At 43.8% G+C, this 13,625-nt stretch overlaps 1 protein-coding gene and 1 long non-coding RNA gene across 3 annotated transcripts in view; one reads left to right on the top strand and one right to left on the bottom strand.

The window, feature by feature from the left end:
* znrf1 (zinc and ring finger 1) overlaps positions 1-12,396 on the bottom strand; it is a 373,364-nt gene extending 360,968 nt beyond the window's left edge. Inside the window, exon 1 of one of the 2 annotated variants that reach the window (XR_015078782.1) lies at positions 11,521-12,396. Coding sequence is in view for 1 of the 2 variants with exons in the window: in XM_085991192.1 (XP_085847318.1) it covers positions 11,521-11,974 (454 nt within the window). In the remaining variant the exon portion in view is untranslated. The remainder of the gene's footprint in view (positions 1-11,520) is intronic. The other variant, XM_085991192.1, reaches the window with a different exon arrangement.
* Positions 11,489-12,943, top strand: LOC147116334 (uncharacterized). The gene is made up of 2 exons (XR_015078783.1): positions 11,489-11,596; positions 12,852-12,943. It is a non-coding gene; the product is annotated as an uncharacterized LOC147116334 (long non-coding RNA).
* The last annotated feature ends 682 nt before the right edge of the window (positions 12,944-13,625 follow it).

The following is a 13,625-nucleotide window of genomic DNA, read 5'->3' as shown; positions in this document are numbered from 1 at the left end:
AGGGCATCATAAACTACATCGTCTCCACTCCTCTCCCAGTGTTCTTCAAGAGCACAGACACAAAGGACAACAGACACACAGGCACATACATTGCTGATGAGCTGAAAGCGGTCATCAACGATCTTGGATCACAAAAGGTCTTTGCAGTAGCTACTGACAATGCTGCGAATATGAAGGCTGCTTGGGCTCAAGTGGAGGAGGCCTACCCTCATATTACATCTATTGGGTGCGCAGCTCATGGGCTTAACCTGCTCCTCAAGGACATCATGGGTTTGAGAACCATGGAAGCACTGTACAAGAGAGCCAAGCAAGTTGTTAAGTATGTCAGGGGAAAACAGGTAGTTGCAGCAACCTACAACTCCAAGCAAATGACAAAGAACAAGAACACCACACTGAAGCTGCCCAACAACACTAGATGGGGTGGTGTTGTCATAATGTACAACAGCCTTCTGGAGGGTAAGGAGTCGCTGCAAGAAATGGCAATATCCCAGTCTGGGGATATGGAAACCACCATCAAGAAAATACTGCTGGATGATGTGTTTTGGGAGAGAGTGGTTAGCAGCCTTAAACTACTCTCACCAGTAGCATTTGCAATTGCTCAGATTGAAGGAGATGACGCTGTCTTGTCAGATGTTCTCAGGCTTTTTACTGATTTAAAAGAACAAATCAGCATTGCCCTACCCACATCCCTGCTGCTCAAAGCAGAGGAGAAGGCAATTGTTCAATTCATACAGACGCGTCAATAATTTTGTGTCAAGCCGATTCATGCTGCAGCATACATGCTGGACCCAAAGCATGTTGGGAGACCAATACTTTCTGGAGAACAGATCAACAGCGCTTACAGTGTGATTTCTACCCTCTCACACCATCTCAATCTGGATGTGGGCAAAGTTCTGGGAAGTCTGGCAAAGTTCTCTACCAAGCAAGGTCTTTGGAATGGGGATGGGATATGGGAATCATGCAAGCATATCAGTGCACATACCTGGTGGAAGGGACTTTGTGCATCTGAGGCCCTGTCACCTATTGCATCGGTGATACTCCAAATCCCACCTTCATCAGCGGCCTCTGAACGAAACTGGTCACTTTTTGGGAATACGCATACAAAGGTGCGCAACAGGCTGACTAACAAGAGAGTGGAGAAACTGGTGGCTATCCGGGCGAACCTACAACTTATTGAGCCAGATACAGAAGTGTCCACCACAGCTAGACAGTGACACAGAGGAGGAAATGGACACGTCAGAGCCAGAGTCAGAGAATCAGGAGGAGCAATGATGAGTAGAAGACTCAAAAGGGACAAAATAAGGACAAATTACAGGCTAAATAAGCTGACGCTCTTTTTATTTTATTTTAGATGGGTCTTTTTTGTGGGGTTCAATAAAGTTCAAAATTATAACTTAAATAAAGTTTTGAAAGCCTGTTTTTATTTGTATGGAACAGTATGTCTATTTTGATGACAAAGATAATAAGGGTCAGAGACAAAAACCATCAGTGTGCAAAAAAACTCAAAATTCCCAAAAATTCCCATGGAAAGTTTCCTCTTTTAAAAATTCCCAGACTTTTGCAACCCTAATCTCTAACCTCCTTCAGCCCTACAACCCTCTAAGAATTCTGCGTTCCTCTAATTTTGGCCTCTTGTGCATCCCCCATTCCCTTTGCCCCACCATTGGTGGCTGTATTTTCAGCTGTCTAGGCCCCAAGCTCTGGAATTCCCTTCTTATACCTCTCCTCTCTACCCCTCCTTCTTTAAAACACTCTTTAAAACCTACCTCTTTGACCAAGCTTTTGGTCATCTGCCCTAGTATTGCCTTGTGGCTCGGTATCAAATTTTGTCTGATAATGTTGTGAAGTGCCTTGGGACCAATGTTCCCTGTCATTTTTGGGGGTGCACAGCCCATTCAATCTTCCACGCTTGCGTTGTTTTTCCATTGAGAAACCGGCAAGCAGCCTGCGTGGGAGCGTCAGACAGGTGCGTGGCCGCACAGCTAAACAGGAACATTGCTTGGGACGTTTTACTACATTAAAGGCGCTATATAGATGCAAGTGGTTATTGTTGAAGCCAAAAGAAAATGGACACAAAAGTGGAATCTCCTGTTTGTCAGAGTACAACACTATCTCAGTTAGTGAGGCAACATATAAAAGTCAATAGTTTGTCTGGTATCCCATCACTGCATATTTCAGGTGCGGAGGGAGGCAGTGAACAGAATAAAGAAAGCTGTCCAAACGAAAGTCAATACACCGTCAATGCCACCCCCAATGCAAACCTCATTTTATAATAGAACTTCTCGATTGGCTATAGCTTCTCATGTAGTAACTATTACTTAATACTGCTCAACACATTAGGATGTTGCAATTAGTCTTCCATTATCTGACTAACCTTTCAAAATCAAAAACACAGTGCTTTTAATGCCAGCAATTAAAATAATGATAGCAAAGGGCTTGGAGACCATTCATTACTTACTACAGGAAACTTTGGTTTATCCGGAGGTTAACTGTCCGGAATGCTCGATCCACCGGCAAAAATCAGGAACCGTTTCGTTAGGTTTTTTTTCTTTGCGTTGCTTTTTTTCCCCCACCAGTCAGGCTCTGCAAGGTCTCGCTGAAGCTGTTGCTAAGCTAGAGACGCTTGCAAGGTACGGACGACTGTTTAGAAGCAGGGTTTGTTGCCAGATACTGTTTAAACATTAGCGCTGGTTTGTCCGGCAGTTTTGATGGGACGGCAACAGCTTGGTCCCGTCGGTGCCGGATATCACAAAGTTTCCTGTATATGGTCAAGCTCAATTTTTTTTAATATAAACGGTCAATTAATTTATAAATGTAAAGTGTTCTGATCTCAACTCAGTCAGTGGTTGGGCACTGTAAGTGGCTTTAGCATTCCCAGCTCATGGAATGGATAGGATTGAGAAAGAGAAAGAAAAACCAGCAACATTCCCACTCCTCTAGCGCTGCCTGCTGAAAAGCTGAAAAGGGCACTCGGCAAAATCAGGATAGAGTTGGCAGCCACGCTCTCCTGCTCAGGGGACAGATTTTAACTGCAGTTCTCCCAACGGTCTGCCGCAAAACCACCCTGGGAAACCCTGGAAAAACAGCAGAAACACCACTGGGGTACACTAGAGTGTGGCAGGAGTCAATGCCCTTAGGGAAGAGAGAGGGATAATGGAGAAAACAGGGTTTTTTAAAAAATCCCCAAAATCTGCTGTCTTAAATGCTCCATCGCTGCTTTTGTTATCCAAACACCAATCCAAGTTGTATCAATTTACACAGCCATGGATACCATACACGTTAGAATAGCAAATATGGTAGAAAAATGGGTTTAAAGCATTCGCATGCACTGCAAGGATTTGAAGTTTTGTTATTCTGCAGTTTCTAATGTGCAGTTTATTCAGGTGAGAGGACTGGGATTCAGTTCCTACAATTCAGTCAAGCCCCAGGAGGACTTCAGTCAATGCCCGAGAAACATTACACTTTAATAACTTGCTTCAGTGCTAGCGCCTAAATTTCTATTTGCATGACTCAGTGGTACTGCCAATATAACTTTAAAAAACAGGTCAGGAAGGAACTAAAGCTGGGTGTTGGTGTGTTACCAGCAAAGCTTCATACAAACAATGATTTTTTTTTTAAAAACTTACATTTGTTTAAACTTCAGGAAATAAGAAAAAAAGAATCAGAGTTGGAAGTTGAAAACTATGACAAGTTACTGAAACACGGTTACTGCAACTGTACTAACTTATAATTTCTAATTTTAATACCCATTAAAGAGATTTTTAAGATGGCATGTGACTTCCCTTTACATAATGACATAGGAGATTTAAAACACAATTAGGGTAACCTGAATTTTTAAAAAATAGCAACAAATGAATATTTGGTACCACTTCTGTTACAAATCAAAATTCAACAAACATTTGAATGCCAATTCAGTTTATTGTAAAAAGAGATGGTAACTTGTGGCCAGCAATGAGGTGTGACAAATATCTCCATATTAATGAGACTGGCTGGTTTTCTCATTAGTCACTCTTTAGGGATATAGTAATTCTATTTTACTGTTCACAATATGTTCAGTGTTAATGTCACACATTAAAAAAAAATGTTCTGTCAGTAACAAAAATATAGTACAAAATTTGAATTGTGCCAAGCACCACAAAACTAAAATCATCCAATTTTAAAAGTGGATCAATAGTCGTTACACCAATGGCAGCAACAAAAAGCCAGTTGGAAAGATCAAGTGTGTAAAGATTTAAGAAAAGAGAAAGTCAGACCCAAAGAAGTTCAGGTTCCACCATCTGTGCAGCTATAAATTTGCATTCTTCACCAGTTGTTCAGAACTGTTCCACAAAATTCAGCACCACTCCCCAAGGCTTGTTCTACCATTTCAAACATTTTAAGCTATTAAAAACTCAGTTTCTTTCTGTACACCTTTTCATTGAATTTCAAGCTGAAGATTATAACTTCCATCATTTGTTAGTCATGTAACGGTCACGTGTAACCATTATTGGCCTGACCACAGTGCAATGATGATGGGTTCCTTTTACAATGACCTGCTCATTTTCCATGACAAAATATCGAGTTTCACTGCATCATGAAATGTCTTATTAAGTTTGATGCAATGAAAAAAGTATCAGGATCACTCCAGGTTCAATAATCTTTATTCCACTTGAAACTGCTGCAACCTTGAACTAATTCAAGGTGAATTAGAAGACACTCTAGCCCACAGAACAACTTTTTTTAAATTAGATTGTGGACTGAAACCGACTGCATGTTTGCTTCCCAAAAACAGTTCTAAGCTTCAGACTGACCATTTCCTGTAACAGAGGGGTATTTCTAAGAAGTTTGTAAACCTAAATGAAAAGCCGAGACCCATAGACAAAGGTTGGCAAGAGTATCGGAGAGGACAAAGTAAATCAGGAAGTTGTAATTAACAATTCGCATTTATAGATCGCCTTTAAAATAGAAAAAGCATCTCACGGCTGTTTAGAGCCATAAAGGGACAAAGTTACATTAAGCTTAGCTTTCACAAGCCGAACGCTTGGAGAAGGAAAGGAAGAGTGAGGAAGGTAACAAATTCTACAGTTCCGAGGTCCTGCAAAAGAATTGGTTCAAATAGAAGACTCTGCAATTTCAACACAGGGAGGAGGAGGAGGAATGTGTAGGACAGTGTATTTGCAGCTGAAGAACACAAGAAAAAAAGTTCAGAGGAACATTATATAGTAGTGTTGATGAGAGAGTGAGAGCATGCCAAAAGACGAGAGAGAGCGCGAGCATGCGTGCACAAGAGATAGTGCACAAAAGGAGAGAGAGAAAAAGACTGCAGGCGAGAGGGGGATTGCCCATCAGATGTCAAGCTTTTCCTTGTATCCTTCCCAGGAATATGATGGATGTTGGAATAGCCTTCACAGCTACATCTCTGCTCAGGCTTTCAGCCAATTGTGGGCTTTATCTAGAGTTAAGTTATTGAGGGGGGAAAGAAAATGTTGGCGTGAAAGAGGAATCTCAGCTACTTGAATACAGCTTTCGTAAAGGAGATGTGAAAGTTCCATTTAAGGTCACAGCAGATAGTGAGTCCATGAATATCAATAGATGAAGAAGGCATAAACGTGGAGTCATCAAAGCCAAGAGGTGGTAGCTGTTGGTTCAACTTAAAGACTGAAAACTTTAAAAAAAAATGTTCAGTCAGTCTGCAGAGTGTTCCATGGCTGAAAACTCAGTTTGGCCCAAGACACATTTTCCACTGTTCCTTATGATCCAAACAATGCATGATACATTGCTCAGAAGATCATTTATCAGCTGGTAGCAATTTGTTTTTTATATCATGTTCACTAATTTGGCAAGTCAATCAGGACAGTTATTTTTTCATTAAAATGGAGCTTCACTATAGGCAAATCCCACTTTGCAACTCAAGTTACACGTGTAATCATTACCCTGAAGAGTTTCCACTTTGTGGAAGGAGTAGCTTTGTTCTTGCCTGGGTTTTCATCAGTGGCTTTATTTAACTGTACTGTCAGTATCCTCTCCAATCATTTACAGCTCTAAAATCCTCCAACCAAATTAAAAAAACAGGACTTGATCATTCTCTCAAACTTTTTTTGTAAAAAAATACAAAATATTTGGCACATCCACTATTCCATTCTGGTTGCAGGAATGTTACTGCTGTAGTATTAAAGCAACATTACTTACCACATTTCTCCCACTTAGTAGATCTTTCTCCAAATGAAGAACACATAGCTCACCAGGTTTGAGAGCCAGAAGAGGTAAACTCTTGTCATAAAAGGGATAAATGGATCTTTTTCAGGTTGACAGGCTGTGTAACTAGTGGGGTGCCGCAAGGATCAGTGTTGGGGCCTCAGCTTTTTACAATCTATATTCATAACCTAGAAGCTGGGACCGAGTGTAATGTATCCAAGTTTGCTGATGATACAAAGCTAGGTGGGACAGTAAGCTGTGAGGAGAACACAAAGAATCTGCAAAGGAATATAGATAGACTAAGTGAGTAGGCAGTAAGGTGGCAGATGGAGTATAATGTACGGAAATGTGAGGTTATTCACTTTGGTAGGAAGAATAGAAAAACAGAATATTTTTTAAATGGTGAGAAACTTTCAAATGTTGGTGTTCAGAGAGATTTGGGTGTCCTCGTGCAAGAAACACAGAAAGTGATCATGCAGGTACAGCAAGCAATAAGGAAGGCAAATGGCATGTTGGCCTTTATTGTAAGGGGGTTCAAGTATAAGAGTAAGGAAGTCTTGCTACAATTGTACAGGGCCTTGGGGAGACCACACCTGGAGTACTGTGCACAGTTCTGGTCTCCTTATCTAAGGAAGGATATACTTGCCTTGGAGGCGGTGCAACAAAGGTTCACTAGATTGATTCCTGGGATGAGAGGGCTGTCTTATAAATGAGAGATTGTGTAGAATGGGCCTATACTCTCTGGAGTTTAGAAGAATGAGAGGTGATCTCATTGAAACATACAAGATTCTGAAGGGGATTGACAGGGTAGATGCTGAGAAGTTGTTTCCCTTGGCTGGAGTGTCTAGAACTAGGGGGCATAGTCTCAGAATAAGGGGTAGGCCATTTAAGACCAAGATGAGGAGGAATTTCTTCACTCAGGGGGTTGTGAATCTTTGGAATTCTCTGCCCCAGAGGGCTGTGCATGCTGAATCATTGAGTATATTCAAGGCTGAGAGATAGATTTTTGGACTCTAGGGGAATCAAGGGATCGGGCGGGAAAGTGGAGTTGAGGTCGATGATCAGCCATGATCTTACTGAATGGTAGCGCAGGCTTGAGGGGCGGTATGGTCTACTCCTGCTCTTATTTCTTATGTTCTTATAATAACTCCAACAAACGAAGCAGCAAGTCTGGCTTCCATTAAACTGCATTCTCCCTTAACAAATGGTTCAGTGTCCGGCACCTTGAACTAACCATCATATTTGACTTTGAACCTCATGAAGGTGTAGCTAGATTCCAACTATTAACTCCCTTGAAGCTGCATAAGCAGGATAGCAAAATCAATTAATTGCACACTAGCCTTCACAACTCTACATGAATTCAATTTTTCTGTGCCCTATTTGTGTTACTCTCTCTCTTTTTCAGTACGCCCATGCTACACATTATTCTTTGATCGAGGGAGCAGACCTCGGCCTGCTCCGAAGCCATTGCAACCCTGCAAATGGCCAAAAAGGTATGCATCAGTAGCTTGTTGATTTAACGTTTCAGGTTAGCCTCCCTCAGACTGAGGAAGCAGTTAGTGTCCACCTCCCTCCAAAGCCCAGCAGGAACATAGCTGACCATGTGACAATACAGTGGTTTTAAGCAGTGCCCCATCATTTCATGTGCACCACTACAGCAGGCTCTAAATTAACCACTGCCTGGTTGCTCACAACAAGTAGATCTCAACTCTGAAGGCTAAACTCAAGTTAGTCTGCTTGACAGTAGATGACCAAATTATGCAAAACTGTCACAAGTTTTACTTGTTAACATACAACTCAATTCAGAAAATATAAATGCTTTATATTAAGGCAATAACTCAAAAACAAAACACTGTCCTCACTTTCAGGATTATTTCCCAGTCAATAGCACTGCCAAAAAAAACTTAAGTATTGTCTAGCAATTACTCTAGAAAGAGTGAGATCACTTTTCAATTTCCTCCCCACAGGGCAAAACTATGAAATATTGCACTGATCCAAAGACCTCTGAAACGCTGTCTAATCGCTTTTCCAACATCAAAGCCAAAATTTTCTCCAGCTTATTGCTGGAATAAATAAAGCCATCCTTTTTGATTACCTCCAGCACCTGTGTGTCTCTGGTCTCGACTCCATTGGCCTCCCTACATTCCACCTCCGGCTTAGTCAGGAGGTGCAGAACCATGGCATATAGCTTGACCCGAACACAGCTTCCTCCCCCACATTCACTGTTACCAAGACCATTTTCTCCCACCTCTAACATTGCCCAGGTCGGCCCCGAATTCTCCTGCACTGCCACCAAAACCCGAGACCACGCCTTCATCACCTCAAGGCTTGATTTTACTTATACTCTCCTAGTTGGCCTCCCCATCTCAACTTTCCACAAGTTGCCACTCATCCAATACCCAGCACACGTCCTCATCACAACAAGTCCCACACTAACATTACTCTATGCTCTCCGTAAACATCCGTAAGACAAAGGTCCTCTACCAACCTGACCCCGCCACACAGTACTGCCCCCCCCCGATTATCAAAATCCACGACAAGGCCTTGGACAATGTGGACCACTTTCTGTACCTCGGGAGCCTACTGTCAACAAGGGCAGGCGTCGACGATGAAGTCCAACACCACCTTCAGTGTGCCAGTGCAGCCTTCGGTCGCCTGAGGAAGAGAGTGTTTGAAGACCAGGACCTCAAACCCGGCACTAAGCTCATGGTCTACAGAGCAGTGATACCCGCCGTGCTGTATGCCTCAGAGACATGGACCATGTACAGCAGGCACCTCAAAGCACTGGAGAGGTACCACCAATGCTGCCTCCGCAAGATCCTGCAAATTCATTGGCAGGATAGGCGCACCGTCAGTGTTCTTGCTCAGGCCAACATCCCCAGCATCGAAGCTTTGACCAGGCTCGATCAGCTCCGACGGACGGGTCACATTGTCCGCATGCCCGATACGAGACTCCCAAAACAAGTGCTCTACTCGGAGCTCCGGCACAACAAGAGAGCCCCAGGTGGGCAGAGGAAATGCTTCAAGGACACCCTCAAAGCCTCCTTGAAAAAGTGTAACATCCCCACCGACACCTGGGAATCCCTGGCCCAAGACCGCACAAAGTGGAGGAGAAGCATCTGGGAAGGCGCCGAACACCGAGTCTCTTCGCCAGGAGCAAGCGGAAGCCAAGTGCAGGCAGCGGAAGGAGCGCACGTCAACCCAAGCACCCCACCAAATTCAATTCAATTCAATTCGCTTTATTGGCATGATAAGGTACATCTTATGTTGCCAAAGCATCGAAAAACATTTATGGTTGAACACAAATGCAGATCTATTCATACCCACCGCCCCTTCAACCACCATCTGCCCCACCTGTGACAGAGACTGTAGGTCCCGCATTGGACTCATCAGTCACCTGCAAACTCATTTTTAATGTGGAAGCAAGTCATCCTCAGTTCCAAGGGACTGCCTAAAATAAAGATGCTCTCCAAAGTTTCACTGGAGGTTAACATTTCCTTTCAAATCTCTCGATGGCTTTCCTCAACCTATCTTTGGTGATTTCCTCCATGCATCCTTAGCTCCTCAAAACTTGGGTTTACTCTTTGTTCCCCACTTCATCGCTGGTGGCCAGTCAGTCAGTCACTCTGGTCCTCTACAACTTCCTGCCTATTTCTCTCCACCTTGCCACCTGCTTTCAAAATCCTTTGTTTTGATTGTGCTTTCAGCCCAATCATGCTAACCATCTCAGATTTCCTTTTTCTCCCCCCCCCCTTAATATAAAGCATCAACACCTCTTCATGCACGAGGAGTGCTATAGAAATAAAAGTTGCTGATAGATGGAAGGTAATCTGCATTTCACTGACATACATGTTGAAATATGGTCCCAATTAAGCAGGTTGTCATACTGCAGCATCACATGACATACAGCAATGTTTACATAACAGCATGTATTGTCCCGAACGTCAAACAGAATTACCATTTTACTGGTGAGTGAAAGATTTATTCTTCAGCCTACTTATTGGAACACAACAATGGGGCCATTGAACATGGAGGGGGTGTGACATTTTCAATGTTAATCCAATCGGTTTTTGGAGTATTTGAAACTGCAGTGCACCACCGTCCCAGCAGATATCCACTTTTACAAAAGGTACTTAATGTTTTTCCTGTGGACCTCAAGATACTAACCATGCAGTTTATTCACCCAGGACACTGAACATTCCTGGGTTCTGGTTCTACGAGTGATAAAAACCCAGGGGCAGAGAGGTCAGCAGTGTAAGCACACCAATGCCTTGCTCCTAGAATTATACTCCAAAAAAGTTACTGATGGGAGGAGGGGCAGAAGTAGCCTTTGTTACTACCTACATGTAAACAATAATTCCAATTTAATTATAAGGTACTGTGGCTTTAATTAGCAATATAAATTAAATTGGAAATGAAAAAGGCTTTTTTGTGGAGCGGGGGGGGCGGCTGGAAAAGAGTAGAGGACAATCAAAAATTCTTACAGTGGTCAAAGTTTAAGAGAATTAGCTATTTTAAACTGAGCAAACTTGTTCTTAAGTAACAGCAATAATGAGCGTAACAATAGTATCAGTAATACAGTGATGGTGGGTAACATTGATAGCCCTGTTTATAATGCACTAATTATTAATGATGCACTGTAATGTTGCCCAATGAGGAGTTAGCCCTGGGACAGCCATGTTGGCCTCCTTCAGTCCTGAAATGTCTATGATTCTATAAACTCGTGCCAACACTATAACAATTCCCAACATAATATTACTATTTTGTGTATTTATTAGTACTAATACTATTCATAAAAATAATAGCATGATTGCAATTGCTGGTTATATTAACTAGGTCTTACAATATTTATGAAAACTGCATTTTACTAACAATTATCATTAATAAGCATCAATATATTAACTGGTGCCACCATGAATTACTAATGAATTAACTGGCAAAAAATAGCTACATGTCAGTAATGATTACTAACATTACAAGTGATATTAATTGATGCCAACAGTGCAGTGACTTTTGGTTAGCAACTGATACTAGCAATTATTACTCAGTTGCAAGAGCATTTTTTCCCCATTTATAAAACAAATTACAATGGGAAATTTCTAATATTAACTGATGGAATGGTTAAATTATTAACTGACTAGCTATTCATTAGCGTTACCGACAGCAACAAGATTATTGCAATTGGTGCCGATAGAATATTTATTAATTGTACTAATGCTTATTAACTGATGCAAAATAATTAGTCATATCTAATTGCAATCAGCATATTAATTAGCATTAAGACGACTAATGCTAGTGCTGTTGCGAGGAGCAGCACTGAAGGTTAATACTGGCAGCTCTACTCACCGCTGTGTGCGCTGAACCAGCGCGGCGCTAAGTGGAGCGGCAGGGAGTCGGAGAGCGACGCCGCCCGCGACCCCAGGTACAGCTGCAGCTCCCTGGTGCCCGGCCCTCCTCCCGTCTCCTGGTAACCGTTGCCAGCGGAGTCGGGCCCACCGCCGGCAGGACCACCGCCGCCTCCTCCTCCTCCGGTCCCGCTGCCTTGCTCGGCTCCATCGCCCGCTCTGCTGCTCCCGCCTCCGCCTCCTCCTGCTCGACCTCCGTACAGCCCGAAGGGATGCGCCGGCTCCATGCCGGCCACGCTGCTCACCGAGCGAGTCCTCAGCCCCATGGCGTTGACGCCGGTCCGGTAGTGGCTGTAGTGGCCGGCGTGGACGGCGCTGTCGTCCGTCGACACGCCGGGGAAGGTGGTCCTCGAGCGGGCTGCCGTGCTCTGCTTTCCTCCCATCGCCAGCAGCATAAACAGCGGGGCGGGAGCCGAGGGGCTGAGAGAAGGGGGTGGCCCGAGGCCGAGGCCACGGGCTTCAGTCGAATTAATCCACCAACAGCCGCCCTGCTCCGGCTCCTGCAGCGGGGGATGCCGCCGCCCGGCTTTCAGTAAAGCGCCCCTGCTCCAGCCATGTCACCCGGTGCTGTTACTGCCACTCGGAGGAGAGGGGAGCGGCTTTGGATGTCTAACCCAGGCGGTCTCTTGCGCCCGTCCTCTCGGCCATCCCTCGCCTTCTCTCCCTGTCTGTCCGCCCGCCGCCCAGTGTCAGTACGCCCGCTCCCGTTAGCCGCTCCGATCCCAGGTGCGCATGAGCAGCAGCTGCAAACAAAGCCCAAGCCCAGAGCGCTGCCTCTCGCCTCTCTCCCCCTCTGTCTCTGTATTAAAAAAGCAGGAAGTGTCCTACAGGAAGCAACATTTTTTTTCAGTTGCATTTCCCCCTCCCTTTCTATTGTAGCTCAGTTGCAAGTATTTCCCAAAGCTGATGTGCACCAGTTAAATGAGTCTCTGATGCCAAGTTTGCTTTCGGTGACAATATCTCTCTCTCTTAAATTGCCAATGTCATCCTTTTTGAGATTTCAAGGTGATCCAGGTAGACAATAATGGATTGTGTGAGTTATGTGTCACAGACCAGCACTCCTATATAAATTGTTCTTTACCTCTCAAAAGAACCGTTTTGTTTTTGTTATATCCAAAGTTAAAACTAATAAAAACACCCAAAGATGTTTATATTTCTATAAAAGGGTTATATGTATTTCTTGTGCCAATCTATGGTTTATTATGCAAAGCACTTTGTCTTGTATATATTTCAACTGCAGCTACCCCATCAACTCTGTTTCTCTCTCCACAGATGCTGCCTGGCCTGCTGAGTATTTCCAGCATTTTCTGTTATTTCAGATTTCCAGCATCCGCAGTATTTTGCTATTAAATTTTTTTCTCGTTTGTCCGTTGCAGTCCGCCTCTGGTTTCATAGGGAATGGCTGGCCGAACATTTTGATATTGTACCAATCATTCAGGCTGTATGATGCCACAGCACAGGCCTACGGCAAGTCTGATTCTATTGGGCTTTGAGTGAATCAGGTCTCCAGAAGCCTCTGGGGTATGGTACACAATGCTGAAGGATGGCTCCTACTGGCAATCCAGCAAATGAGGAGATAGAATGCAGACTGTTTCCTGAGCTAGGAACAGGGACAGATTAGTGCTCGGCCTATGGGATCCATGCCCAGGGTCCCTGCACAAATATGGGGCCCCCAATAAAATATTTGTGTTTTAATGGATATGGTGTGTTGCTAATTCTGGTTGGACATATTCCTGGAGGTTTAATCACATGCTGTCTGATCACGTGACACTAGTCTACTGTTTGCAAATGTTATTGCATTTACCTTCTAATGGTTGGGTCTCTGTAGTTGAATATCTTTGCTTATGGATTTGACGAGCACCTGTCACGAGATGTTCCAAGAACCAGGAGACTGCCTGTGAGCAGGTGCCAGAAGTATGCAAGTGCAAACCACAGGCACTGTACTTTTCTCCTGGGTTGTTGGCAGCAGTGACCAGGATATTCATCTTCCATTCCAGGAGACTCCTGGACAATCTGGGAGGGTAGTAACCCTAGGTGGGTGTGGAC

Source organism: Somniosus microcephalus, chromosome 6 (genome assembly GCF_052327205.1).
Source record: "Somniosus microcephalus isolate GS21.2 chromosome 6, FLI_Smic_1.0, whole genome shotgun sequence".
Classification (NCBI taxonomy): Eukaryota; Metazoa; Chordata; class Chondrichthyes; order Squaliformes; family Somniosidae; genus Somniosus; species Somniosus microcephalus.
The sequence above is the reverse complement of the archived record's forward strand: the minus strand, read 5'-3'. Positions and strand labels throughout refer to the sequence as shown.